General features: G+C 38.2%; 1 protein-coding gene across 3 annotated transcripts in view; it reads right to left on the minus strand.

The window, feature by feature from the left end:
• Positions 1-5009: 5009 nt before the first annotated feature.
• nrp2b (neuropilin 2b) overlaps positions 5010-27375 on the minus strand; it is a 140196-nt gene continuing 117830 nt past the window's right edge. Inside the window, 6 exon segments of one of the 3 annotated variants that reach the window (NM_212966.1) lie at positions 5010-6745; positions 9770-9832; positions 16524-16556; positions 18265-18361; positions 18465-18730; positions 24285-24428. In NM_212966.1, coding sequence (NP_998131.1) covers positions 6441-6745; positions 9770-9832; positions 16524-16556; positions 18265-18361; positions 18465-18730; positions 24285-24428 — 908 coding nt within the window. In that variant the 3' untranslated portion in view covers positions 5010-6440. 3 annotated transcript variants of the gene reach the window in all.

Consider the following 27375-nt stretch of genomic DNA (forward strand, 5'->3'; position numbering starts at 1 on the left):
ATGTTCTTTTTTGTGAAAACACAATTTTTGACGAAAAATATATATAATTTATGTAGTTTAAAGGTGTTTGAGAAATATTCACGTCTGTTATTAGACTACAGAGCCCTGATGACATGCAGACAAAATAATGAGCACAAACTTAGAATAGTTTTCTTTAAGCTACATATTATGACTTTAATTAAAAATTCATTTTAGAATCTATTTGATTTGAATAACATGCCTGCATGTGTTGAACCTAGGATCTAGGAGGAGCAATGCGGTTTTCGCCCAGGCCATGGTAAACTGGAGCAGCTCTATACCCTCACCAGGATGCTCTAGGGTTTATGGGAGTATGTCCAACCAGTCCACATGTGTTTTGTGTACTTGGGGAAAGGCATTTGACTGTTTCCCTCATGGCATTATGTGGAGGGTGCTGTGGGAGTATGGGATGGAGGCCATGGAGCTCCACTGGAAAAAGGTGGTTTGCCATCTCCAGGTTGGAGAAAAGTCCTTTCCACAGGTGAAGGAGTTCAAGTATCTTGGGGTTTTGTTCACGAGTGAGGAAAAGAAGGAACGTGAGATTGGCAGGCAAGGTAGAGTAGAGTAGAAGTAGAGCCACTGCTCCTCCACATTGAGAGAAGTCAGCTGTGGTGGCTCGGTCATTTGTTTCAGATGGCTCCTGGACTCCTACCTAGGGCATGTCCCACCACGTAGAGGCCTTGGGGAAGACCCTGGACATGCTGGAGATACTATGTCTTTCGGCTGGCCTGGGAACGCCTTGGAATCCCCCTGGAGAAGCTGGGAAAACTGTCTGGGGAGAGGGAAGTCTGGAGTTCTCTCCTAATGCTGTCTTCACACCAGACGCGGAACGCACGGATAAATTGCGCTATTGCGTATAAATAGAGCGTAAAGTTTTGAGTTTATTCGCTTCATTTGCACGTCAAAATCCTTTTCATTCGTGCGTCAAATCTGCTTCATTCGCACATCAAATTCACTTCAGAACAGATGCGGATTCACGTCATGGGCAGGGCTACTTTCTGCCCAGTGACTGTAGCTTTGTTGCGTTGCTAAATGGCTGACATGGATTTTATTGAGAAAATAACTGTTTATGTGCTTTATAAAGGCTTTAAAAACAGCATTGATTTATTTGGAGAAGTGAGTCCACTAGATCCTTTCAGAGGTGCACCCAGCTCTGTGAGCTAATAACCTCCTCCAGATACTTAACCTGGATGATAGAAGCTGTGCTTCTGACTGAGCCAAGCCCAGTATGATGAACTGTTGTTGGTGTGTGCAGGAGGATTTTCCCCCGGGACACCAACAACAGGCACTACGTCATAATCACACCCCCACAAGAGCAAGCTACTGATTGGTTAAAGTGGCGTGAATGTCTGCTGAAGTTTAGATTTTCAAACTCGAGCGTCTCTGTCGAAATGTGTTAAGCGAGTCAATGCTTAATTTGTGTGTATTGTGCCATTCGCAACCATTGAATTATGTTCAGAGCTCCGTATTTTTTATTAGATCAACCATCAGTTCAACTATAGTATAAGTTAACACACACAGGTGTCTAAATAAAATACACAGTTGATCATTTAGGCTTATTAACATATTAGTAAAAACTGTACTGAAACAAAAAAGCAGAAGAAAGAATTCAGCTTTGAAACAGAAGCTTATTTTATCAGCGCGCTTTAATTTTAGACAGTTATTTAGTAACAAAAAAATAAGGGTTAGCCTATAAGAGAGTGTTTATGTCGGAGCGGGATCTGAGCAGTATTGGTTTACTGGTGCCCCCTGCTGGTCTTTCTTGTGTCAGACAATTTTGTGCTGTGCCACGATGTATCGCAGCTCTGTGTGTGGTCACATTCATTCACTTGCGCATTTTCAGTAGCCACATCTGTAAAGGTCACTAACCCTAATTTTTTTTAGCTTTTTTATTTTTTATTTTTTTACTATTCTGTACAATAATTAAATTCTTTGCTGTGACAGTAAAAAATAAGAAAAATAACTCTTAACAATATATAAACAGCATGACAGTGGTTTATCTTCATTGTTGGACACATATCTTCATATAGTGCTATTTATTTCATATGGAATTATAATTTTTATTTTTTCGTGACTGGTTGGATATTTTGAATAAATTAGCCAAATTTTATAATGGTTCCAAAAATAATGTGAAAAATTCAAAGTCAAAAACTTAACAGGTGCACGTTATGATCTACGCAGGGGGGGGGGGGGGGGTTTATGTAATTAGCACAACACTTCCCAAAAAGCATAATTTGAATGGCATCTATGTTTATGTTAGTCTATTTTCATTAACCCAAGGGTTCTATAATCTTTGACCAGGCCGTATCCTGAACAAACTGATGAGTGGAGAGCATGAGACTGATTCCTGAAAGATGCCAGTGACAGATGAGGCTCTGCATTGATCCCATGGGCCAGCCTGAAAACCTGCCAGTGACCAACTCACATCTGCAGCTTCTCCAAGATGGATGTCCAGCACTCTTCAGCCTTTGGCGCCCAGACTGCAGCTCCACACAAAAGGTTTGACCAGAGGAAAAATAGTTGTGCCAACTGAGTCTGGTTTCGCTCTAGATTTTTTTCCTTCACTTTCGTCAATTGATGAAGTTTGTTCTATGCCACTGTCTTTCTTGAATTAGAGACTTATAGAGCTATGGATAAATGTATTTGCTCTTCAGTGTTTGGACCTTCTGCTTTTCATATTGAATTGAATATGGAGTAAGACAAGAGGATATGGGTTTCAGTGACAAAATGTATCACATTGATTAGATTAGATTCAACTTTATTGTCATTACACAATGCAATAAAGTACAATGCAACGAAATGCAGTTTAGGTCTAACCAGCAGCACAATAGCAGCAAGTGCAGGATACAGGTAAAAGTTATAAAGAGCAGTTATAGAAAAACTATGGCGATATTTACAGATGAATGTACTATGAACATTATATACAGGTTGTATTAGCTTTAAACAGAGATACAATACAATACATGAATATATGTACACGTTGCTATTAATAATCAGAAGTGTGCAGATAGATAAACATGATTAGAACTGTATATGAACAGTGGGTGTGTACATAATTACAAATGTCCATGTGCACTGGGTATGTGCAGTTCAAATAAGTGAATCATTGCTATGTTTTTGGAAAAATATGGATAAAAAAATGATTGCCATTTACTAAAATAGCCACCTGTACAATCAGGCCTATACCTGAGGTATTTATTAACACTCATGATTTTCTGTTTAATTTAGAAGAGTTGTAATTTTATGGACTATGTTTGAGATGGTCAGTTTTTAGATTTAGCTCAAAAATGTAATAAAACTTTAATAAAAAAAAAGAAGTCCATCGAAGATAAAGTAATGTTTAACCATTTACTGCATTTTAAATTATCATATCATTGCTAAATATATTAATTTTTGTCATGTGTGACATTGAATAAACACCACATCAACAACCCAGCCACACTAAAATAAGAGATTTTGAATGTGTACATAGCTGAATATCCCATTAATGTGCTGTGATGTTGTTTCTCGTCTTCTGCGTTGATTATTTGCTGTGTTTACGTTTGAAGTGAAAGACGAGATCGCAGTGATGGAGGGTCTCTGTCCATGTATGGAGGTAATGCGTTGGATTGGATTGTGTGTGTGGTCTGGTCGTGAAGGGCTGTCTATAAACTGACAGTGTTTCAGAGACGGTGGCTCTCGTCTGTCTTGCCACAGCACAGCTGCAGAGCGAGGTCAGGCGCTGAATTAAGGCTGCAAACAGATTTTCGATGGATTGTCTGAGATGAGCTGGACTTAAATGGGACTGAAATGGACTTGATGTGAAATTTGGCCCAGCGGTGTTGGGAGTTTTTCTTTCAGGATCGATGTGCAGTGGAATGTAGTCATGTTGGAGAAAAGACTGTGTAGATACATGACATATTAACAAACAGACAGACAGACAGACAGACAAACAAAGAGATAGATAGATAGATAGATAGATAGATAGATAGATAGATAGATAGATAGATAGATAGATAGATAGATAGATAGATAGATAGATAGATAGATAGATAGATAGATAGATAGATAGATAGATAGATAGTTGGAGAAAAGACTGTGTAGATACAAGATATATTAACAAACAGACAGACAGACAGACAAACAAAGAGATAGATAGATAGATAGATAGATAGATAGATAGATAGATAGATAGATAGATAGATAGATAGATAGATAGATAGATAGATAGATAGATAGATAGATAGATAGATAGATAGATAGATAGATAGATGAACGAAAGGACAGATAGACATACAAACAGACAGACAGACAGACAGACAGACAGACAGACAGACAGACAGACAGACAGACAGACAGACAGACAGACAGACAGACAGACAGATAGATAGATAGATAGATAGATAGATAGATAGATAGATAGATAGATAGATAGATAGATAGATAGATAGATAGATAGATAGATAGATAGATAGATAGATAAACGAATGGACAGATAGACAAACAGACAGACAGACAGATAGATAGATAGACACACAGACAGACAGACAGACAGATGATAGATAGATAGATAGATAGATAGATAGATAGATAGATAGATAGATAGATAGATAGATAGATAGATAGATAGATAGATAGATAGATAGATAGATAGATAGATAGATAGATAGATAGATAGATAAACGAAATGACAGACAGACAGACAGACAGACAGACAGACAGACAGACAGACTGACAGATAGATAGATAGCTAGATAGATAGATAGATAGATAGATAGATAGATAGATAGATAGATAGATAGATAGATAGATAGATAGATAGATAGATAGATAGATAGATAGATAGATAGATAGATAGATAGATAGATAGATAGATAGATAGAAAAACAGACAAAAAGAAATAGACAGATAATTTAGCAGAAAGACAAATAAATAAGTTGACAGCAGTCATAAATATTGTTAATCATACTTTATTAAATAATAATAATAACAATAAAAAAGACCTTTTTTTCTTCTGTACAAAGTCTACAAACAACAATATCTGAATGTTCTGACCAGTGCCGGGATCTCCATGTCTTTTGGTGTTGGCCTCCTGTCCCAGACAGACGAGGTAATACTATCACAGCTCTGCAGCAAAGCCCAAACAGGCCAGAGCTCCAAGGCACTTGGAAAAGAGTCAACAGAGTCCAATGAAAAACCGAGCTGAAAACACACAATCTCTCTCCCTCTTTATCGCTGTCTCCCCCAGCAGCTGAACCGTCCGTGTCTCCGTCTGCTAAGACAAGCCCCTCGTCCCGCGCCTGGCTCACCCACAAGTCAACAGGACTCCCAGCGTGGCTCAGGGGAGCGAGAGGCCGGTCTGAGGTACAATAAAGGAATTTTACACACACTGTGTGTCTCTCTCTTCACCTCCAGGTAAAGCATTGTGTGAAGTTCTCACCATTCTCCCAGGCTTGCACCCAAAACCTCATCTTGTTAGTCTTCGTTTTCAGCAGCCCAAAATAAACCACGGAGTAAACAGACAGGTGAAATGTAAGCAAGCAAGCAAGCAAGCGTAAGGCCTGACTCTTCCGAGGCCCCGGTGGCTTTAAAACCCAAGGACTGGTGTTTCAGAATGGCTCTCCTCCAAAACAGTTTGCTTAAGGCTCGATTGTTTGTACATGAAAGTGGCTTGGGGATTTTCCAGCTCCTTCACCGGAGTCTTTTGTTGCTTCAAGAACAGGCTGAAGAGACGAGAAGGAGAGAAACCGAAGATGCTCTCGCTCTCTTTTTCCACTCTCACAATACTCTTTAGCTCAGTGGCTCTGAATCCATAGCAATCCATAGGTTGCGATAAATTAGTCTGAAATTGTCAGCACAGAGTCTGTGCTTAAAATCAAACCGTCAAAAGAACAGAGAAGAAAATAATAAGCGTCACAAAAGACAGTCCTAATACTTCCGTCTAAAAGGATTTGTTTTGAAAGTAATACAGCGTTTTTTTTTTGTCCTCGTCGTCTAATGGTCACAACAAAAACATTATGCTACGAACAGACTTGAACTTAAGTACAAAACATTTATAAACGCTTGTGGATAGTGGCAGAAAAACGGAATGGGATGGAAACTTAAGACACAAGTCTAAAACTAAAAAGGAGGCCGGGATTTCACAAGAGATCTGTCTTCTAGTCCTAGTGCCTCTTCCTCTTTCTTCTAACTTCCATTAAGCATTATTAGATTGTATTTTTCTTTACAAATCTAGAGCAATATACATTTCTTTAGAGTTCTTTTCTTCTTGAAAGGGTTTGGGGGAACGTCACTGGGTTGATATGTGTTGATCAGCGCTCAGCCGTCACCTCTTCAACAGCCCTGGTCAGTCAGAAATCAGCCCTATTGTAGCGTGATGTGAGGTCCATTCACAGTTTTGGATCAGGCCGGCACTAGTTGGCGAGCGGGCAGAGTGTTTTTTCTCAGGCCTCGGAGCAGCAGCGTTGTTGGTTGATCTTCACCTTGTGCTTGATGCCATCGTACAGTTCAAAGTTGTAGTTCTCTAGTGTGGTGGTGCTGCGGGATGACAGGCCGTTGTAGGAGCAGGTGCAGTAGAGCAGGAGTCCTGCACACACTGCACCCAGCAGGACACCCAGTGAACTCATGACGATGATGGTGACCAGGATGGGGTCCAGCGTGTAGAGCCAGGCATTGTCCTTCTCTGAAATACGAGTCACCGGAGGGTCTCGTGAGGGGTTTGGTGTGGTCCAGGCAGGGAATGGATACTCTAGAGGCAAGACATAGAAAAAGATTTAGATTGTGCTGAAATAAAAGTGTTTGTTTTGAACGTACAACAGGGAAAATAAGTATTGAACACGTCATGTTTTTTTTTTCCTGGCAATAATATTTCTAAAGGAGCTGTTGACATTGAACCAGACAAATACAATACAGACATCAAAATAAACTATTAAACAAATTAAATCTTAAACATTAGTTATGTGTAAGAACAATGGAATTACAGGAGAAAGTCCTGAACTACTGACACATTTTCAATACTTTATTAAAAAGTCTTTTTTGGTGATGGCAGACTAAAGACATCTCTCATGTGGAGAATAAAGTCGCATGATTTGCTCAGGTGTGAGTTTTACACAGACTTCAACAGAGTGTAAGAATCTTGATGGTTCTGTGGGTCTTGTCTATTAAATTTGATCTTATTCATTCATTCATTTTCTTGTCGGCTTAGTCCCTTAATCTGGGGTCACCACAGCGGAATGAACCGCCAACTTATCCAGCAAGTTTTTTACGCAGTGGATGCCCTTCCAGCCGCAACCCATCTCTTGGAAACATCCACACACACACTCATACACTATGGACAATTTAGCCTACCCAATTCACCTGTACCGCATGTCTTTGGACTGTGGGGGAAACCGGAGCACCCGGAGGAAACCCACGCGAAGGCAGGGAGATTATGCAAACTCCACACAGAAACACCAACTGAGCCGAGGTTCGAACCAACGACCCAGCGACCTTCTTGCTGTGAGGCAACAGCACTACCTACTGCGACACTGCCTCACCTAAATCTGATCTTTAAGTTGTATTCTCAATTGGACTGAACTCAGGTGATTGGCTGGAAATGTAAATTTCTGATACATATGTGACCTGTATGTGTCTGGCATGTATGTGGCGTATGTTTCTGGCATATATGTGATATGCTTCTGACATAAATGTAAAATGTTTGTTTCTGACATTTATATAACATGTATGTTTCTGGCAAAGGGTTACACTTTATTTTGATGGTCTGTTTGTAGAGTTTAAGTTACATTGCATCTACATGCCTATTAATTCTCTTTAGACTATTATTAGACTGTTACGTTGGGACAGGTATAAGTTGAAGTACTTGCAAAATTTATTGTAGTCAGTTAAATGCCTGTTGAAGGTTTGTTAAATGTCACTATCAACAGATATTAAGCAGACAGTCTACAAATACTCAAATGGACTATCAAAATAAAGTGTTACCAATGTATGTTTCTGGCATATACAGTATGTGGCATGTATGTTTTTGGTATATATGTGGCATGTATGTTTCTGGAATATCTAAAATGCATGTTTCTGGCATATATGTGACATATGTTTCTGGTATATATGTAAAATGTATGTTTCTGGTATATTTGTGAAATGCATGTTTCTGGCGTATACATATGTGAAATGCATGTTTCTGGTATATATGTGAAATGCGTGTTTCTGGCATATATTTGACGTGTGTTTCTGGTACATATGTGACATGTATGTTTTTGGTTTATATGTGACATGTATGTTTTGACAAATATGTGAAATGCAGCCTTCTGGCATATTTGTGACATGAATGTTTTTGGTATATATGTGAAATGTAGGTTTCTGGTATATATGTGACATGCATGTTTCTGGCATCTATGTAAAATGTATATTTCTGGCACATTTGTGACATGTATGTTTCTGGTATATATCTTACATTTATGTTTCTGGTATATATGTGACATGTATGTTTTTGTTTTATGTGAAATGCATGTTTTTGACATATATGTGACATGCATGTTTTTGGCATATATGTGACATGCATGTTTCTGGCATATACAGTATGTGACATGCATGTTTCTAGCATATATGGAAAATGTTGGGTTTCTGGCACATATGTGACATGTATGTTTCTGGCGTATATGTGACATATGTTTCTGGTTTATTTGTGAAATGCATGTTTCTGGCAAATATGTGGCATGTATGTTTCTGGTATATATGTGAAATGCATGTTTCTGGCAAATATGTGTCATGCATGTTTCTGGCAAATATGTGGCATGTATGTTTCTGGTATATATGTGATATGTATGTTTCTGGTATATATGTGACATGTATGTTTCTGGTATATATATGACATGTATGTTTTTGGCATATATGGAACATGTAGGTTTCTGGCATATATGCGAAATGCATGTTTCAGACATATATGTGAAAAATGTTTCTGGCATATATATGACGTAATTTTCTGGCACCTATGTGAAATTAATGTTTGTGGGATACATGTGATAGGTATTTTTCATGTGTGTGCCATGTACAGTCATCAACATGTAAAGTGAATCAAAAATGTTTTTCAAAATTATCCTAGGACCAGAATGGGTGTTTTTCAAAAGTTTTAAGACAACTTTGATGAAAGGTAATGACCATTTCATACACACACACACACACACACACACACACACACACACACACACAAACATACATACACTTTGTAATCTGATCAACAATAACACCATATTCTTTATACTGTACATTGTGTATTAATTTTAATTTGAGTACTGCATTAGACTAAATGGAAATGTTAATTCTATTTACACATTGTTCTTTTGTTAATTTGATTGTCCTTATTTGTCCTTATCTTTTTGGATAAAAGCATCTGCTTAATGATTAAATGTAAACAAAAAAAAAATCACTAGCTTTTATCTCCTTAATCAATTTAATAGATTTTGGTAAAAAAAAAAAATCACAAGTTAATTGACAATAAACTTGATTTTGCTTGGACCACAGCACATAGTTTTATGTTAACAATTTAGATATTTACTTAAACAAAAAAAAAAATCAAATAAATAGTGTGCCAAGCTAGATTTATTTTAAAAGTCTTTCCTAAAATCAGGTCTTAATATCGTCAGAATTGTGTGTTTGCAATGCAGCGGCCACTCATTTTCACCCGCATTTGTGTTTTTGTGCTTTTAGTCTAAAACTCTATCTTTGTTTATTATCAAAACACCCCAGTTTGCATTTGAAGGCTAATGAATAGATTTACCTTGACCAATGCGATCTCTCCCTTTGAATAAACGATTATTCCCAAGGTCTTCAGGTCTTCGCTCTGTTGGAAGACAAACACAACCCAAATGAACCACTCAATGCCCAAGATAAGTTCAGGGTGAATTAAAACAAGCTTTTTTTGTTGGTATATTCCAAGAAAACATGTACACTATTTTAGCATGAGTCAGTAACAGCAGTGTGAGTGCAAAGTGGCCAACATAACAAACACTGCACACCCATGATCACGCAGACTTGTGTGTTTTAGCTATGAAGTCTGTTTTACATCATTAAACACCAATAAAAAGGAGCACAAACCACTTTAGCTGCAGTTTGTAGAAAAATATCACTTTATTGTAACATTCCATACAACATTTCCAAGACCACAAATTTCAACAGGCTAAAATATACCTCATACTGTGTGTATTTAAACAGGCTGAAAATGCTGCGTCGAAAAGAGAAAAGGAAACAGCTTATACAGATGGCAGGGTCACAGCCCTACATTCACAAAGGACCAAAAGAAAAGTGCACATAACCATAAACCTATCAGAACGTGTGTCAAACTGATGCAAATTAAGCATGATGAACATTAAAAATGTATGATTAAATACTTCAATAGACCAAACTGATTTAATCAGCTTTAAATTCTGTAAATAAAACATTTGACCTGTTTTTTTAAAGATAAAAACATATAATGTATACAACCTGGAGTAATTTTTGCACAATAATAATAATAAAAAAATCAGTTTCTCCAGACATTATGCTTTAGACGTCTACCGCCTTGTCTTGTCTGGGTCTCTGAGGAGTGAGAGCATATGCTGTTTTGTGCAGGTACTATCAAAGACAGACTCTTGGCATCACATAGGGCCCTTCTGAGTGCTTTTGCTCATTAATATCTTTCGAGAGACAGCAAGAATGCTTGCGACAGACTTAATAAAATGTAATCTGGTCCATTACCTAATTAGAAATATGAAGCGGTTCAAAGGAAACCTCAAGAAAGCAGCCACAGTAGATTAAAAACATTTCATAGGATCACATGTAATTTTAAGTAACTCATATTTCACTAAGAATTAAATTAATACATAGACTAAGAAAACTAAATAGAGAGTCATGATTGTTAAAAGCTTGATAAAAATTCACACATTTATTATACAGGCATACAAACATCCAGGATTTGAAACATTTATGTCAAATGTAAAGCCCAATGTATACTTCACTTTTTACATGTACGCATGAATTGTGTCTTCAGATTAGTATGCGTATAATTTAGTAACTGTGCACTTTTTAAATCGCACATGCGCATTTAATTTTTAATTTTTTTTGTAGTAATCCTGCTTCAAATTGGAAGGTAGTCAAAGAAAAACAACAATCTACCAGTCAGGGTCAGGTGTACATTAAGACAAATATAAATGGCTATGATGATGAATGACTGTGCAAATAATTAAAAAACTGCAGATCATACCTGTGAGCCCTACATTGCTCCAGCCTGATCTCACGAGGTAACATAACTATTTTACGTTCGTTAGATTAGTAGCTAATTTGTATGAATTCGGAATTTGTACAAATTCAGTAGTATGAAAATGTAAATTTTTATAAAAAATGGCATGGCAACAAACCCCGCCTCTAAACCTAACTGTCATTAAGGGATAAGCAAATCGTACTAAATTGTATGAATGAGATCGTATGAAATATCCACTTAATGATGATGTTATGTTTTGCCGTGAGATTGTATTGATTGCTCCAGGTAACATAGGGGTAATCCTACACCCATTATTAAGATACTTCTACTAAGTTCAGGCTCAAAATTTAATTCTATTTGATTAAAGTTAAAGAATAATTAATTTTTCATTTTAATTTTTGGTTTAATTAACATTAAATATTGTCACGTTAAGCCCCAATGCACAGATTTAAATCAAATCAGAAGTCGCACGAGGAGGAGCATCCTTTCATAACTATGAAGCGTTTTCGGAAGTCCAGCCTGATCTGAAAAAAAAATTTCTAAAGGCGGCGTGTCCCCAAACGTAAATCATACTAAAAAGTATGAAAAAGATTGTTTAAATTAATTTGAATTAACCACTAAATAAAAATAATAACAATACAAACTGTTTTAAAATTGCATTAGCCAGTCATATACCATTACACAAATTGACTGATTCATGGGCAGGGGGACGGAATGGGAAAGAAGGGAATTTGCCCATTTTTATGATCAAGTGTTCTCAAGCCAAAATAAAAATCAAGATAAAATAAAATGAAAGCATAATTCTTTCGAACAGCTCTTGTCATTATTTCAGTTTTGAGATCAAGGGGGCTCCCTGGTGGTTTGGCAGTACTACAGTATGGTTTTAGGGAGAATCGGTTTTGTGTTGCTGCCATCTTTCATGAGATGATAGTGGGATAGAATGTTAAAATACGAGGAATCCTGGGAAAAGAGTTGACAGGTATGCTGTAGGTCAGGAGAGATACTGAAACTTGGGTCAAATGCCTAGATACGCACATGAGGGAAATGAAGTATACTTTAAAAGTTTTTGCATTGGATGTTTGTGTATGCATCAAAAAATGAAGAATACTTTGGGCTAAAGGAATCAAATAGCTGCTGAAGACGAGACAAGACTTGACAATTTTTGACACTAGCATTGATACACGTTCAATTGGGGGGCATAGAAACTCAAAAAATGTGTTGCATATTGCAACTAAAACAAGCGAGTTTTTACAATCTGGGAGTGCTACTGGGATCACTGAAGAAGACTTGAAACTGAAGTGACGTCTCGCATGAAAAGCCGCCGTGTGTCCCAGAACACATTCTACTGTATAAAGGATTAGCCGGGAAAAGAGGAGACAATGCTCCGTTATGAGCCTGCCGGGTCAGGTGGTCTCTCTGGCTGTCTGTGGGGATCTTTCATGTGCTTTTGTGTTTTAAACAAACCCCTTCAGACCCTGGATTTTGCAGAGAAGTTCTAAATTTAGAGCAGGCCTTTTCTTTGATCTCGCCTTCCATCTCCCCACACATTCTTTAGCGAGGAGCAGATAAACGGGCAAGAAAGGGCCAGGCCGTCCGTGATGGGGGATTATTTTCACCTATTGCCAGATGGAGGACATAACAAGATATCAGGATTTACTTTCTCCTTTCATCCCAGTTGCTTTAGATGAAGCCAAAATCTGACGCGCCCGCCTGACAGATGCTTTCAGTAATGGATGAAGCCTCAGACTCTTTATGTGTAAAGAAGAAAATGTTTTGTTGGGGGAATTTCCATCCTGAGCTCTGATGGTGCTTATTTTATGTGTTTGTTTGGCAAAGAGGAGAACACTGAACACTATGTACTTGGACATGACATCTAAGATCATAGCATTTTTTTGAGGTATACAACTAAGTTTCACGTAGCACATGAAGCAAATTCTTAAACTGGGATTTCGAAGTGCATTTTAAAACATTCACCTACATATATAGGATGTTTTGATACACAAAAACAAATCTGCAGCAAGATTGTCATATGCAAATAATGCTATTAAAACAAAACGCTATTGTTCTTTTTATCTACAAAAATAAAAAATAAATAAATAAAACCCTTGACTGATAAAAGGGCAAAAAAGCCTCCTAAATTGCAGATAAGAGATTGAATAGATTTAGTAAGACATCAGCAGGTGTATTGAGTGACACTATAGAGGGTGGACTTGGAGATGGGCTCATGCTAATGTGCCAACTCACTCCCTGAAGCAAAATCAGCTAGCAAAGCACTCCTGCACCGTCTGACATTTGGCAGATTTACAAAGCTTTTCTCTTCTGCTCTTTTACAAGACTATGTGTAATCGAAATCTCAGGGGGAACAACACACAAATACACACACCGCTTTAGTATTGGCTATAAAAATAAAGTCAGTGCATCAGTTCGCTGCATTTGCACTTCGGTTTATCTCAGCTGAGCATGAATACGAAAGGATTAAATAATAAATGAGAACAGTGATCGGCTTGAACTAGCCCAATGCCACTGAAACGTCTTAAGGCCAATGTTGTGTCAGTCAGTCGGCCAATCAGAGAAGTAGGCTGGCTAAGGCAGGGTCATGTGACCTTTGCATATAGGCAGAAAACATACTATATCTCTTTAAACGTACTGTAAGTGCCAAAGCCCCAGTGACTTTCAGAAAAAGAAGAGTTTATATATAGACACATATTGACAGATTCTGGGAAAAGGAAAACAGCCTTCAAAATGCTTTTAAGAAGCTTCATTCAATAGTCAAAGAAGACCAAACAGATTACTGGAACAGACCGAATCCATTGCTCTACTGTACCGAGCTACAAAAGAAAGATAAAAGGACCAGTCCTCATAATGTAAGCACTTTGTAGAGGGTACCAGGAGTTTAACAATTCAGTACATTAACATGGCACTAACCCTTCCCCACATATCCTGACATATCTCCAGCAAGTACTTTTGTCCCAGAGTGTTCATACTTTTGTCTTTTTTAAGCTTCTTGTCAAACTCCTCAAGTGTTCTTGTGTGCACATGAGATGCGGCGCACGTGCAAAGAAAAGTTTCCTGGTTGTTACGTTGCCTCCCTTCTGCCACTGTTTGCAAGCTCTCTTTGGAGTCTGCCAATGCTGCAGAGTTCTCTTGACTGTACAATAGGATTGGTCATGAACAGGAGATTAGAGCTTTTCACAGTTAGGTTCCCATCCACACACAGAGAAAGAGAGAGAGAAAGAGAGAGAAAAGGAGGTCCCTGCAAATCAGGATTTTGGCTGGATGTCCATTCGGCACAGCAGATCTCCTCCTTCCGAGCTCTGGAGCTCCACAACAGAGTCACAGAAAACTTGTCAACACTGGTGCTTATATGTGTTCATGTCTTCTTCGTATCATTCTTAACTTTGAGGGGCACCACACTGGTGTCCTCGAGGGATGAAGGGATTCATCCATGTCTTCTCAGCACTGGGAACAGGGCTCTTGCTTCTCTAACCTAATCGTGAGCATCGGCTCTACCCCAGACCCGGCGAGACCGCCGGTGCCACCGCTGCCTGTATACTGTCCCGTGTATGTGCTCTGGTAGGACACAGAGTGCTGGCTCTTCTTGGCCGCCAGGTGGTAGCGATGGCAACACAACACCATGACCAACGTGATGCAGCCCAGGAGGAAAATGGCTCCACCTCCGGCTATTACGTAATACCAGTAAGTGGGCATGGGCTGCAGGGACACTGTCGTGTCAACAGTGGGGTTGCTCCAGCTAGTTGAGGCTCCCCCTGGTGGAGAGACACAGAAGAGTTGGCTTGGGGTAGAGAGGCATGCAGACTGCATAGCTTCAAGCCATCTTGGATTGTACGTGAATGATTTTGCTCTGATTTGGTGCTGCATACAAACAAAACAAACACAGACACGCAAATGCACATGCACGTCGCCTGTCCGCGGCCCCTTAGCAAGGACACAGATCGAGTTTTACCCTACTAAATCATATTAGGAGTGCAAACATTTGTGTTTTATGGGGTGTGAACAGATGACACATCTCAGATACAGTTCTTCCCTTGAGATGTGCTGATTCTCTGTGGAATCTGTGCTACTTATATATGCAACCTTACTGTGTAAGAAGACATAGGCTGATGTCAGCACCTTTTCTCTTTTATAACATAGTATATTGGTGAGAGTGTGTGCAGAGGTTTTTCTTTCTAGGGGGAAAGTTTTGTGTTCTTTCAGGAATGGATCTGTGCCAACTTCATCTGCCTCAAGCCAAAGTCTTCCATGAACCCAACCCAGCGGTGCATGAAAACTGCTCACCCATCACATGTACACACACACACACATACACATAAACATTCACCAATCACTCTTTCTATTCCCTTCATTTCAAGTTAATCTCGTCTATGCAAAAGCACGCATGTAATCTAGGAATTCTAACTCTTTGGGAAACTGCTATGGGAAAATGAATATTACTTGCACTGGGAATCATTTCCTCTTCAATTAAAAGAAAGGGAGTTAGTTACTAAAGGAATATGTTATCAGTGTGCTTGTGCGCTCCACAATCATTTAAAATGGAGGATTATTCCACTGCAGCTGAATCTCATTGACCGCAATCATACAGCTGTTGGGGAATAAACATATAATATTCATAGCAGCTCAGCAGCTCACACACACCACCAGTGCAATGCTCACAACTTGACAAAAATAATATATTATTATTATTATTATCCCTGGAAAATATTATCAATATGAATATGCCCCAATAATAATAATGATCATAATTATTTAATATTATTTAATGAAAATAATACCAATATTTAGATGTATGTATGTTGAAACCATGACTAAGATCTAAGAACTAAGAATCTTACATAGAATAGGTTATATGCCAACGGAATCTACAGGCCACATTTGATGATGTTTAGCATGACCCAACACTATAACACACAACATGATGTGGGCTACAGATGCATGCTGGGATACAGCCCATGCTTCAAATATATAAATATGTATATATATATATGGCAAAACTGATGGTGGGGACAATAACTGTAATGATGGAAATGGTTTGACATCAAAGCACCAACGTCACTGAACATACAACTGCACACACAAAATCTGGCACAGAATCGGATTCTTTTAAACTTTTGATTTGTGGAATTGGAAACAGACTGTACAGAATCCCAGTGTGCTGCTGGTGTAAAGCTTAAACAAAATACAATGATTATCAAAAGCCCTTCAGGTGATGCAAGCTGCTAGGCAACAAGCAGGAAGCACAAACATTGGCACAGGAAATGACAATATGCCAGAAACTCACCAGTCATTTCAGGAGGGAATGCAGCAAAGGGTTCTGAAACAAGAGAGAGGGGGGGAAGAAAAGATTAAAAAATAAACTGGCACCAATAAAATCTGTTCACATGAATAACATTGCAGATGGAATCCTGACACGCGTGGCTGTGTGTGATTAATATCATACAAATAAATCACTCAGAAGCTCTAAATCCTTTACAAAATTAATTTTTATGCGCTGTAAGTGATATTAACTGCTTCAATAACTTCCAAAATCTTACTCAGGACACATTTTTGACGGTTATCTTTCAGACAGGCAAATCCCTCCATGATATTCATTAAAATCAACTTCAACAACATATAGAAAATTATAACTCCCAGAAAACCTTTAACTCATTACAGAGACATTTTTGAAATGTCTCAACCGAGACACACAGGTTAAGAAGAAAAAAAAAAAAACGAGACAGAAAGAGTGAAGGGGGAAGGATAATGGGATTGGGCTGTGTGTCATTTGGCAAACTGCGCTGCACACACACTCCAGAATGCCAGAAAAACAGAATGCCAGTTCAGAATGTTTGGAACGCAGTCACTTTAAAAGGAAACTCTGCAGAGAGACAGGGGACAGATTTGGCAGCGATTCAGGCACTGGCGCATACACGCCGAACAGCTTTAATTAATAAGAGCAGTCCCAAAGCTCGGGCCCGTGGTGGAAGTGTGTACGTGAGCGACTCAATGTAAGCACGTATGAGAACTCGCATTGATATCTTGATTTAAAACTAATCTTACTTTGCAGATCAGTGTTTAAATATAATAAGTCATACATCCTCAGAGGACAAGCAATGTTTTGCTCTGTAAATAACCTTCGTAATATTGTAAGTGACTGGCCGTGTGGTGCTTTTTTTACATTAATGTCTGTTCTTTGTTTGTGAAAAGCTACACTGTTGAGAGCGCGGCTGCCTGGTTATTCCCTGGCATGGCTCTGGAAAGCTCTGTTTACAAATAAGAGAGGAGAAGGAAAAGAAACTAATGAAACATAGATTGGGATCAGAGCCCACAGGGTGACTGTGGCCTAGTTTTCGGCTTTTGTGTGAGGCGAGTACTTGAAAAACACTTTCCATGTGATTAATTTTTCTTAGGCTTGAGTAGGGTGGGCATGGAAATCCACTGTAATATAGTCAGAATGAATCGATTGGTTTCGTACAACACATTTGATAAAATAAAAACCAATATTCCTAAAAATGTAAATAATAAAACCTAATTGCGTATTTAATATTAGTAGACTTTTGGCCAGCGGAGAAATTAAAATGGTCGTGCCCAACTGAGTCTGGTTCTCTCAAGGTTTTTTTTCTTCACTCCCATCAGGTGAAGTTTTTTTTCCCTCTCCGCTGTCGCCACTGCCTCGCATGGTTCAGGATTGGTAGAGCTACGCATCGATGAATTTGCTCTTCAGTATTTGAACTCTCAGTAATGATTAAATCACACTGAACTGAGCTAAACTGAACTGAACTTAAACACTAAAACCTGAACCACACTGTTCCAGCTACTATGACCATTTATGTGAAGCTGCTTTGACACAATCTACATTGTAAAAGCGCTATACAAATAAAGCTGAATTGAATTGAATTAGTAACTTGATGAGATTCCCGTTTTATTTACAAGTTTTATTTGCATTTGGTGCCTGGCATGTGTTCACTTGGTCCCCAGTGCCAAATTTGGTGGGTAACGGCTGAAAGAGAGAAACAGAGAGAGTTCCAGTTGTTGATACTTACGTGTGCACTGCTCAAGATCAATGCTGGAGCTCATATGGATGTTGTCAATCCGGATGTGTCCTCGACTGCCACGCTCAAAAAATCCTTCGATCACAACCTTCAATTTAAAAACAAACAAAAAAAGGAAATTAAACTTGTATTCTTCTCAAGTCAATCTTTAGCATGGTATAAACTCTCATAGCTTATTAATGTGAATGTACCTGATATTCTTTAGGGGACTGAGGCAGGATGGTGCGACCTTCCCTCCACATGGACCCCTGGTCTCCTTTCAGTGTCCAAAGCAGAGTTTCCTCTTGGTCGTCGTCCCGCAGCAGCACACGAAGACTTTCCTGACCTGCACCCCGAAGCTGGTAGTAGAAGAGCAGACAGACGAGACGCCGTTCGGGTCCCACCGATGGGCTCAATAAACGTGCCCGCTGAGGCTCTGACATGGGACTCGCTTCCACATACAGGAAATTCCCAAAATCTGCAGCAAAAATGAAACAAGTCACAAAGTTAAACATCTTTAGTTCATCAGAGATTCATAACTCAAACCTGAATACACCTAAACAAGTTGACAAAAGTCTTTAGACTAACTAGAAATTACCCTATGTGTTGGAGTTGTTTGGAGATAAACTCTACAGGACATTGTCCCTCCAAGGTGGCACTTACACTAATGCTTTTTTTTTTTTTTTTTTTAAACGCATATGTTCACACCTGTTGTCCACATTATTCTGTCATCTTTGACCCACAAGAATGACCCTGTTTAAAACTGCTCCACAATTTGGTTGTCTAAAGGCCAGCTCATACTGTGAGAATTTTTATAATCCTGAACGATTGTCACATGTCAGACTGCACAAACATAGTTCTTATGTCACACTGTATGATCTCAACCGTCATAATGTCAGATTAAAGATGGACCAAACCAGGAAGAAAACTCTCCTGGAGATTGACTTCATCCATCCACGACACTTTCACTATCTCGCGTTTTGAAATAATTCCTCACACCAAACGTAAACAATCTGTAGCGGCAATTTTGCACACGGTGTGTCTCAATAATAAAACCAGGAAGGAAAAATGTTTTAACATTTCCCCACGTTCATTTCAATTGTCCATGATAAGCATCATAAAATTCAGAGCTCCTATTGGTTCTTGGACATCACAGCTATTGTCACACTGCAGGAAAGTGTCTGAAATTTCAGGAATCTTTTAGGACTTCCCAAATTTGTCTCAGATGACAAAATCGCGGCCAAAATCTCACACTGTGAGCAAAGCTTAAGACAAATTTGGGAAATCCTAAAAGATTCCTGTCATCCTAGGCTAAAATCTGTGGTCTTTGATCATTGATGTAACATGTTCATCAAAAGCCTCCTAATAGTTATTGTGGTCAAATCTTTCCTAAGGGGAGGTTCTGGCAGTGTTAAAAGATTTCAGACACTTCCCTGCAATGTGACTTCAGCTATGACAAGCACTGAACCAATAGGAGTGTCGAATTTGATAACACAATCAGCACAACTTCAAACCACCACAGAAAGAATTTGTTTAATGACCTGCTCCACAATCTGGTTGTCTAAGACACATTTGGGAAATCCCAAAATATTCCTGTCATACTAGGTTAAAATCTGTGGTCTTTGATCGTTGGTTTGACATGTTCACTGATAGCCTCTTAATAGTTTTTGCAATCAAATCTTCCCTCTTATGAAGTTCTGGTAGTGTTAGAAGATTTCAGACACTTCCCATGCACTTTGGCTATGACGAGTGTTAAACCAATAGAAGTGCAGAATTTGATAACACAATCAGCGCAACTTCAAACCACCAAGGAGATATGCCAGGTTTTTTTATATTAAAAATGAATGCTAATGATCGTTTACATTAGTATTATTTCACAACCTGGGTCACAGATGGATGGCATCAAACAATGGATGAGTTTTTATGCATGTTCCTGCACGTCTTGATTGTCATTCAGTCAAACATTATGACAACTGAGATCTCATAGTCGGGCATGGGAATCTTATTCATGTAGTCTGACAAGCTACAATCATAAAGGATTACTAGTGGGAGCTGGGTTTTAGTTTGGAAACGCTGGTATTCTGTTTCAGCACAAACCGACTAAAATGGAAATTTTTGAAAATGGAGGTGCAGCTATCTACAATTGATCTGTGAATTGTTCTCTGATTCATCATGCCCCTCACATTGTACTGTTGGTGAGCGGTAGACTGCAAGTATGCATGATGGCAAAATATGCGCATACCCATTGGGTGTGAATGGTCATATTTTATGCATATTTACTTTAAATATATAATGTTGACACAGTGGCTCAGTAGTTAGCACACAAAGCGTCACAGCAAAAAGGTCGCTGGTTTGAGTCCCTGCTAGATCAGTTGCGATTTCTGAGTGGAGTTTGCATGTTCTCCCCAATGTTCTAGTGGGTTTCCTCCAGGTGCTCTGGTTTCCTCCACAGCCCAAAAACATGCAGTATAGGTGAACTGAATAAACTAAATTGGCCTTAATGTATGTATGTAAATGCTAGAGTGTTTCCCAGAACTGGTTTACAGCTGGAAAGGCATCAGCTGTGTAAAACATATGCTGGATAGGTTGGCTAAGCCAAAGGAAAAATAATGAATGAATGTATAATGTTGATGAAGATTGTTTATCTGCAATGCAATAAAAACGTGTCTGAAAATGCAATAGTTTAAGAGCAGGATTAAATACCCTTTCCCCAAATTAAAACCCTTAAAACTGAGGAGCATCCAACCCTTTTCCTTGCGAACTTAGCTCCAACGACAGTTAAACTAACCTGAACCAGCTAACCAAGTCTTCAGATTCACTTCCAGACAACTTCTAGACAAGTGTGATACAGAAACATGCCCTACTTAGTGAAATCACTGTAAAACAAATCTGAGTTCTCCATTCTGTTTGCCGTTATATTGCATTACTCATTCTGGTAATGCTATGTCTGCTAAGTAATAAATAATTGATGTTTTTTTTTTTTTTTTTTTTTTTTTTAAGTGGAAGTAGAAAAAAGCTCAGACAAAAAAAGCACATCCCCACTGTTTTCAAAGGAAAGAGTCTTCACAACACAATCTGTGTCACATCCCACATGCCATGGACGTCTCAGTGAAATGGAAGAAAAATGATGGAGAGGTAAGGAAGAGCGGAAAATGGCGATCAGCGAGGAGGCTGGGAAACACACTTTGAGTGATCTGACTGGACAGCATGGCACCAGAAATTATCATCATTACCCATGCTGCCTCAGCTATAATATGAATGCTCTCACCTCCTTCAGATGTATGGAGAAATGACATAACCATTTCATTCCATTTGCTCTACTTTGACACATTTTCTAATCCCAACTTCAGCTTTGAAATCAGAGATCAGATAGCTGGTCTTCTTGTATGAGACACCCAAATAGATTATGCATTTAATGAATGCAAAAAAAAACATTTTCTGTTTGATCCTGGGTATATGTATTTTAAAATTAATTACCCTTTTCACGGGGAAAGTTCACCGTAGCTCTGAGAATGTTTAGCTTACTGTAGGCTGAAGCGCTAGTAAGGTAACCAGAGCGCAGGGAAATTACTTCTGGGATTATTGTTATTGAGTGGAATCTTCTAGAGTTAATTAAGCATACTGTGGATTAACCCCTTCTGATCCCCTTTTTTCCATTTCCCAGTTAAAACACGGAGGTATGAAAACTCTGGAATGCTCAATTCTGTTCCAGGGGCCATGGGATCTACACGGCTTACTGTGATGTTGAGATTGTTTTATGGGAGTGAACTGTGCTATAAAGTGAATGAGTTGAGCAGCTCCTGTCCAGGGACGCCGGGAAGCCAGAAACACACTTTACGCAACAAAACCAAAACATGACTGTAGAAGCCTTTTTAAACTTCACAATTGCCAACTTTATCTCACAATGGTGACTTTCTGCTTTTCTTATTTGTGAATTCCTTCCTTTTCTGAGGCAGGAATGGCCTACCACACAAAACATTTACTGTGATATGATGAAATGTTTGTTTTGATTTATAGATTATTAAAAAAACAGTTAACTGGGAAGGTAGCTTTTTGGCCACATGTTATGTTACATCATCTACCAGCTTGGGCTTATGCCAAATTTAGACTGCATGATTTTAGCCCCGATTTTGACTTGCCAACAGGTTTTGAGAAATCGCCAACAAATGTCTAAAATCACAGGCAAATCTGTGCTCGTTCACATGACTAACAATCATACAGTGTGAACTATCAAAGACACAATCTGAGAGAATCACAGATGAGTCGCTGACACCCGTGAGATATTGGGTATGCTAAATATCTGGACCTGTTGGCGAATGTGTTCTGATTGAAAATAATATCGGCGATCACCTATAGCCAATGAGAGAGCGGCATCTACTAGAATGGGTATCTGCAGACCAGCAGGAGGATGGAGGAGAAGTTAAAAGCGCTTTTTTTTTTGGTCCATTTGGACCCAAGAAATGGAGGAAAAACTAGATTGGCAGCAGCACCTGTGTCTGTTTGATGTGTCATTTGAGCAATATCACAACTGGGTTAAAAAAGAAAAAAGCTGAGGAGAAATGGCTGATTTCCTTCAAACCCAGGTGAGCAAAATAAAATATATTTTCTACCTCACTAAAGGCTTCTTTCTCATTATGTAGTTAATAACAAAATATATACTACATTATCTTGTGTATATACCTCTTCCATGTCATTTCTCGCATGTTTGGTTGTGAGATGTAGTTTGCGTACTGAGACAAAGTTGTCGGCGAACCTTCTATTGTAAAGTCATGCAGTGTGAAACTCCCTCTCGCCAATCTTGCAGTGTAAACACAGCAGCGACGAAATGCTACCCCAGCCCAGATAGTCATGTAGTGTGAAAATATCTGTGACATGACTATTTTGAAAATCGAGTAGTCTGAATTCTGCATTAGTAGTCAATTCTTGCCACTAGACCTGAGACTACTGTACTAAATATTTTTGGAAGGAAAAACACAAGGAATGTCATGTGAACATTGTATTCAAACATATTCTCAATCCTCCTAAATATGTAAAATCAAGGTTGCGTACTAAGACGTTTTTGCATTGGGGATCTACATGTTTTGCTTGGAGAAGAATTGTGAAATGACACCCCTGGTGTTAAAGAGAGAGAGGTAAAAGTCTCAGGTTTGGTTCGGGAATGGTTAAAACAGGAGAGGATTCTTTCCTCTTGACTCCTGGAACTCTCTTAAAACCTGACATATGGAAAAGAGCACAAAATTGTTTTAACAGCCTCAAAGGGCAGAGTGCTCTCAAGAACACTGTGAAGCAGCATGTGTGTGTGTGTGTTGGTTTTGGTGGTCTATGAAGACAAAGATTTGCATGAATGACAGGGTATGACCTAGGTATGATAATGCGCAGGTGGTTTATGAAGACATGCAAGTGTCCTTGCAATTCAAATTCAAAACTTTTAAAAATCTTCCATAACATGGTCTTTTGGATTTCAAATCTAGGATTTATGGGAAAGGGGTAAGGTGAGGCTGTATCATAAGTGTATTTTTTACAGTGTAAAATACATTATGCCTATGGTAAGTCCTCATAAAAGATAAAATTTAATATTATTGTGTCTGTGTTGTGCGCAAAATCATTTTGTTTTTTTTTCATGCAGGGTTAATAAAGGTCACCGAAGCTCAGGGATATGAGGAGATGTACAAACTCCCAGAGGAAGAGTGAGGACAGGCTGAGAGAGTGACAGATATTATTCCCAGATTTCAACTATCACATTAATTACACATCAGTAATGAGATGGATGGATGGAAAATGAGAGGTGACCGTGTGTGTGAGGGTCTGGACTGGTAAAGCTGACAAGGACAAAGGAAGGTCTAAAAAGTCTTTTGTTTGGTGCGATCAAGGGAAGTCACACAGTTTATTTTCTCAACAGAGGTCTTCTCAGAGTTCCCTATATTCCCAATGCAAACCCAAATGAATCATTTTGTTTATACTTGCAGAGATCCGTGCAAACATTTGTTAGTTTGTTTTAGGTTATGCGATATCTTTTATTAAGATGGACTTACTATCAGGTCCGTGTGTCAGGTCCAAACTCGGACTGGAGGAACTATACATAGACCACTTCAGATCAGACATGGGGTCGTGGGTCCATCCACACATACTCTGCTCAAAGTCACACAGACCACCCAGAGACGAAAGAGTAGTGGGAGCTGAGGAGAAAACGAGAGAGAAACAGATTATACTAATTTTCCATGACCGCAGACCCTGGTGTAGGTTCTCCCATGTTACTGTCTCATGACATCTATATCCAAATCTATTCAATTGGATTGCTTTTATACAGTAACTGAAAAAAAAAATAGTCACAAAACCACTACTCTACCATATGCCCGCTGAGCTATCATGTGAATATCAGGGGCTTTCATACACAAGGAACATTTTCATTGTTTTTAGAACTACTAGTGGAAGTACAAACTATTGGGAAGTTTGCATTTGCAGGAACTCAGATTCCTAGTGCAGAGTGTAATACAAGCAATAGGCACTAAAATGCTGATTTTAGAAAATAAATGGCACACAAAATACACAGTTTTTTAAGTGTTACAAGATAAACACATAGAACAAGGTAATGTTAGGAGCATTTAGCTGTTGCGTTTGCAACGTTTTCTTTTCTTTTTTTTTTTGGAAAATATATTTTCTGAAAAATATATTTTTTTCTGAGAAAGCCTTATTAATATTTAGGTTTATTTTTAGCCCTCTTATTCGAGATTTCAATTGCACAACTTATATTACACAATACACAACATAAAGACATCACATAGTTTCCATCCTCCATTCTGTAGTTCAGTTGTTAATTTAGTTTAATGAATTCCGAGCAAGCATTTTTTTGTTTTTAAAATATGTACATATATGTTTGTTTATATGTTAGTAAAATTATTAAAATTCAGCTGCTAGACAACATTATTTAAAATAAATTTACATTTTATTTACTTAATCAAATAATACAAGAAATAAATATAGAACAAGAACAAAAATAAGGTCAAAAAACAACAATAAAAAAAGACAAACATTTTGCTATACATTTCTTTTTTGACCTATAGGCAAGGCATCATGCATGGCAGTTGCCAAAGTGAGATATGAGCTATATAGGAGACATATCATGTATGAACATAAAAGGCTTTTGTTTGGGCTATTCTTAGATGTCTATTAGATTTTTAGTGTCAGCCCAGGTTTAGCCTTGTTTCAGCCAAGCTGTCTATATTTAGATGTCTATTAGACTTCTATTAAACACAAAATTGTTTGCTGGATTGCTTGATGTCACTCATTGCCAGCTTATGTTACTTCAGAGTTCCAGCTGGAGCTGGGGATGCAACCAGGAAATTATTCTTGGGGGAAATTAGTTTTCAAGGAACCAGAACATGGTGGCTAGTTGCTTTGACTGATTTCCTATTATTACCTAATGCCCCTGTAATGGGATGTGTTGTGAGAAAGCGCACCAAAATAAATTATTCATTATTTGCTGCGCTGTAGCAAAAACACATGCATTATAATTTAATTACTGTAGTAGTTTACAGGGATGGGTCGTTTCATACATGTATTTCGAATATGTACTGAATTTCAAAAAGGAAATAGTATTTTGTCAATTGCATTTGATAGGGTTGAGGAATATGGCATCATATTTTCTAGCAAAATACCTGTGTCTGGTATTTTTTAAAATACTTTGCAAGAAGTTTAAATCAACTCATCATCTCAAAAACATAGCAAGAACCAGATGCTTTGTTTCCAGTGAAGACTTAGAGAAACTTGTTCATGCTTTTATCAGCAGCAGGGTGAATTACTGTAATGGACTCCTCACTGGCGTTCCCAAAAAGACAGTCAGACAGTTGCAGCTCATCCAGAACGCTGCAGCCAGAATTCTGACCAGAACCAGAAAATCAGAGCACATCACACCAGTCCTCAGGTCTCTACACTGGCTCCCAGTTACATTCAGAATAGATTTTAAAGTATTATTACTTGTCTATAATTCACTAAATGGCCTAGGACCTAAATACATTTCAGATATGCTCACTGAATACAAACCCAACAGATCACTCAGATCATTAGGATCATATAAACTAGAAGTTCCAAGAGTTCAGTCAAAGCAGGGTGAATAAGCTTTTAGCCACTATGCCCCTCGCTGCTGGAATAAGCTTCCAGAAATGATCAGATGTGCTCCAACAATAGGCATGTTCAAATCAAGACTGAAAACACATCTGTTTAGCTGTGCCTTTACTGAATGAGCACTGTGCTGCGTCCGACAGATTGTACTATTATGTTTTTCTCTTCTTCTTTATTCTTTTATATCACATTTTACCCGTTTTTATGTTTTTTTTTACTCATTTTTATTATTTGTTTTTATTTTACTTGTTTCTTTTATTCTTGTTTATGTAAAGCACTTTGAATTGCCACTGTGTATGAAATGTGCTATATAAATAAACTTGCCTTGCCTTGCCTAAATGATGACATCATAGAACATTCCGCATCTGGTTGGTGCTTTTACAGTAGTTTTCTGAACAGAAAATTTATCAGTACTAAATATGGTGATCAGCGGTAGTGTAATAGTGAACAAATTAATCAAAGATTTTTCATGTTCCCTTATTTAAAAGCATTTTTTTATTTATTTAACAAAATACAGTACACAAAAATACAGTATTTTACTTTGATACATGACATGTGGCTGCTGTATATTGTAGTTTATTATAATAAAATATAAATTGATGTTATTTTTTATTTTATTTTAAAAGACATTTCAATTTTTTTTGCCCAATCATTTTCATGAGTACCCATCCATAAGCTGCGTGACATTGGCTTGTTCATTTAATAGCACTAGTGCTAAAATAGTAATACAGAGCTTGACAGAAAAGGAGAGAAGGGTCTTAAATAGAAACACATGCATGAGAGCACATATTAATACCAGGTAGAAATGCTAATTCCTGTCATCTGACCACTTGTGATTACTGAAAACATCTTCCAGTTTTACTGCATATGACAGTTTAACATCTAAGTGCATGCTTATAGTATACAGAATGTGCACAGATTCTCATGTCACTGTAGCAGACAGTTTACCGTCTGCTTGTATATCACTGTATGCACACATACTGCTGCCAGTGCTGTGCTAACATG

Source organism: Danio rerio, chromosome 9 (genome assembly GCF_052040795.2).
Source record: "Danio rerio strain M-AB ecotype USA chromosome 9, GRCz13ab, whole genome shotgun sequence".
NCBI lineage: Eukaryota > Metazoa > Chordata > Actinopteri > Cypriniformes > Danionidae > Danio > Danio rerio.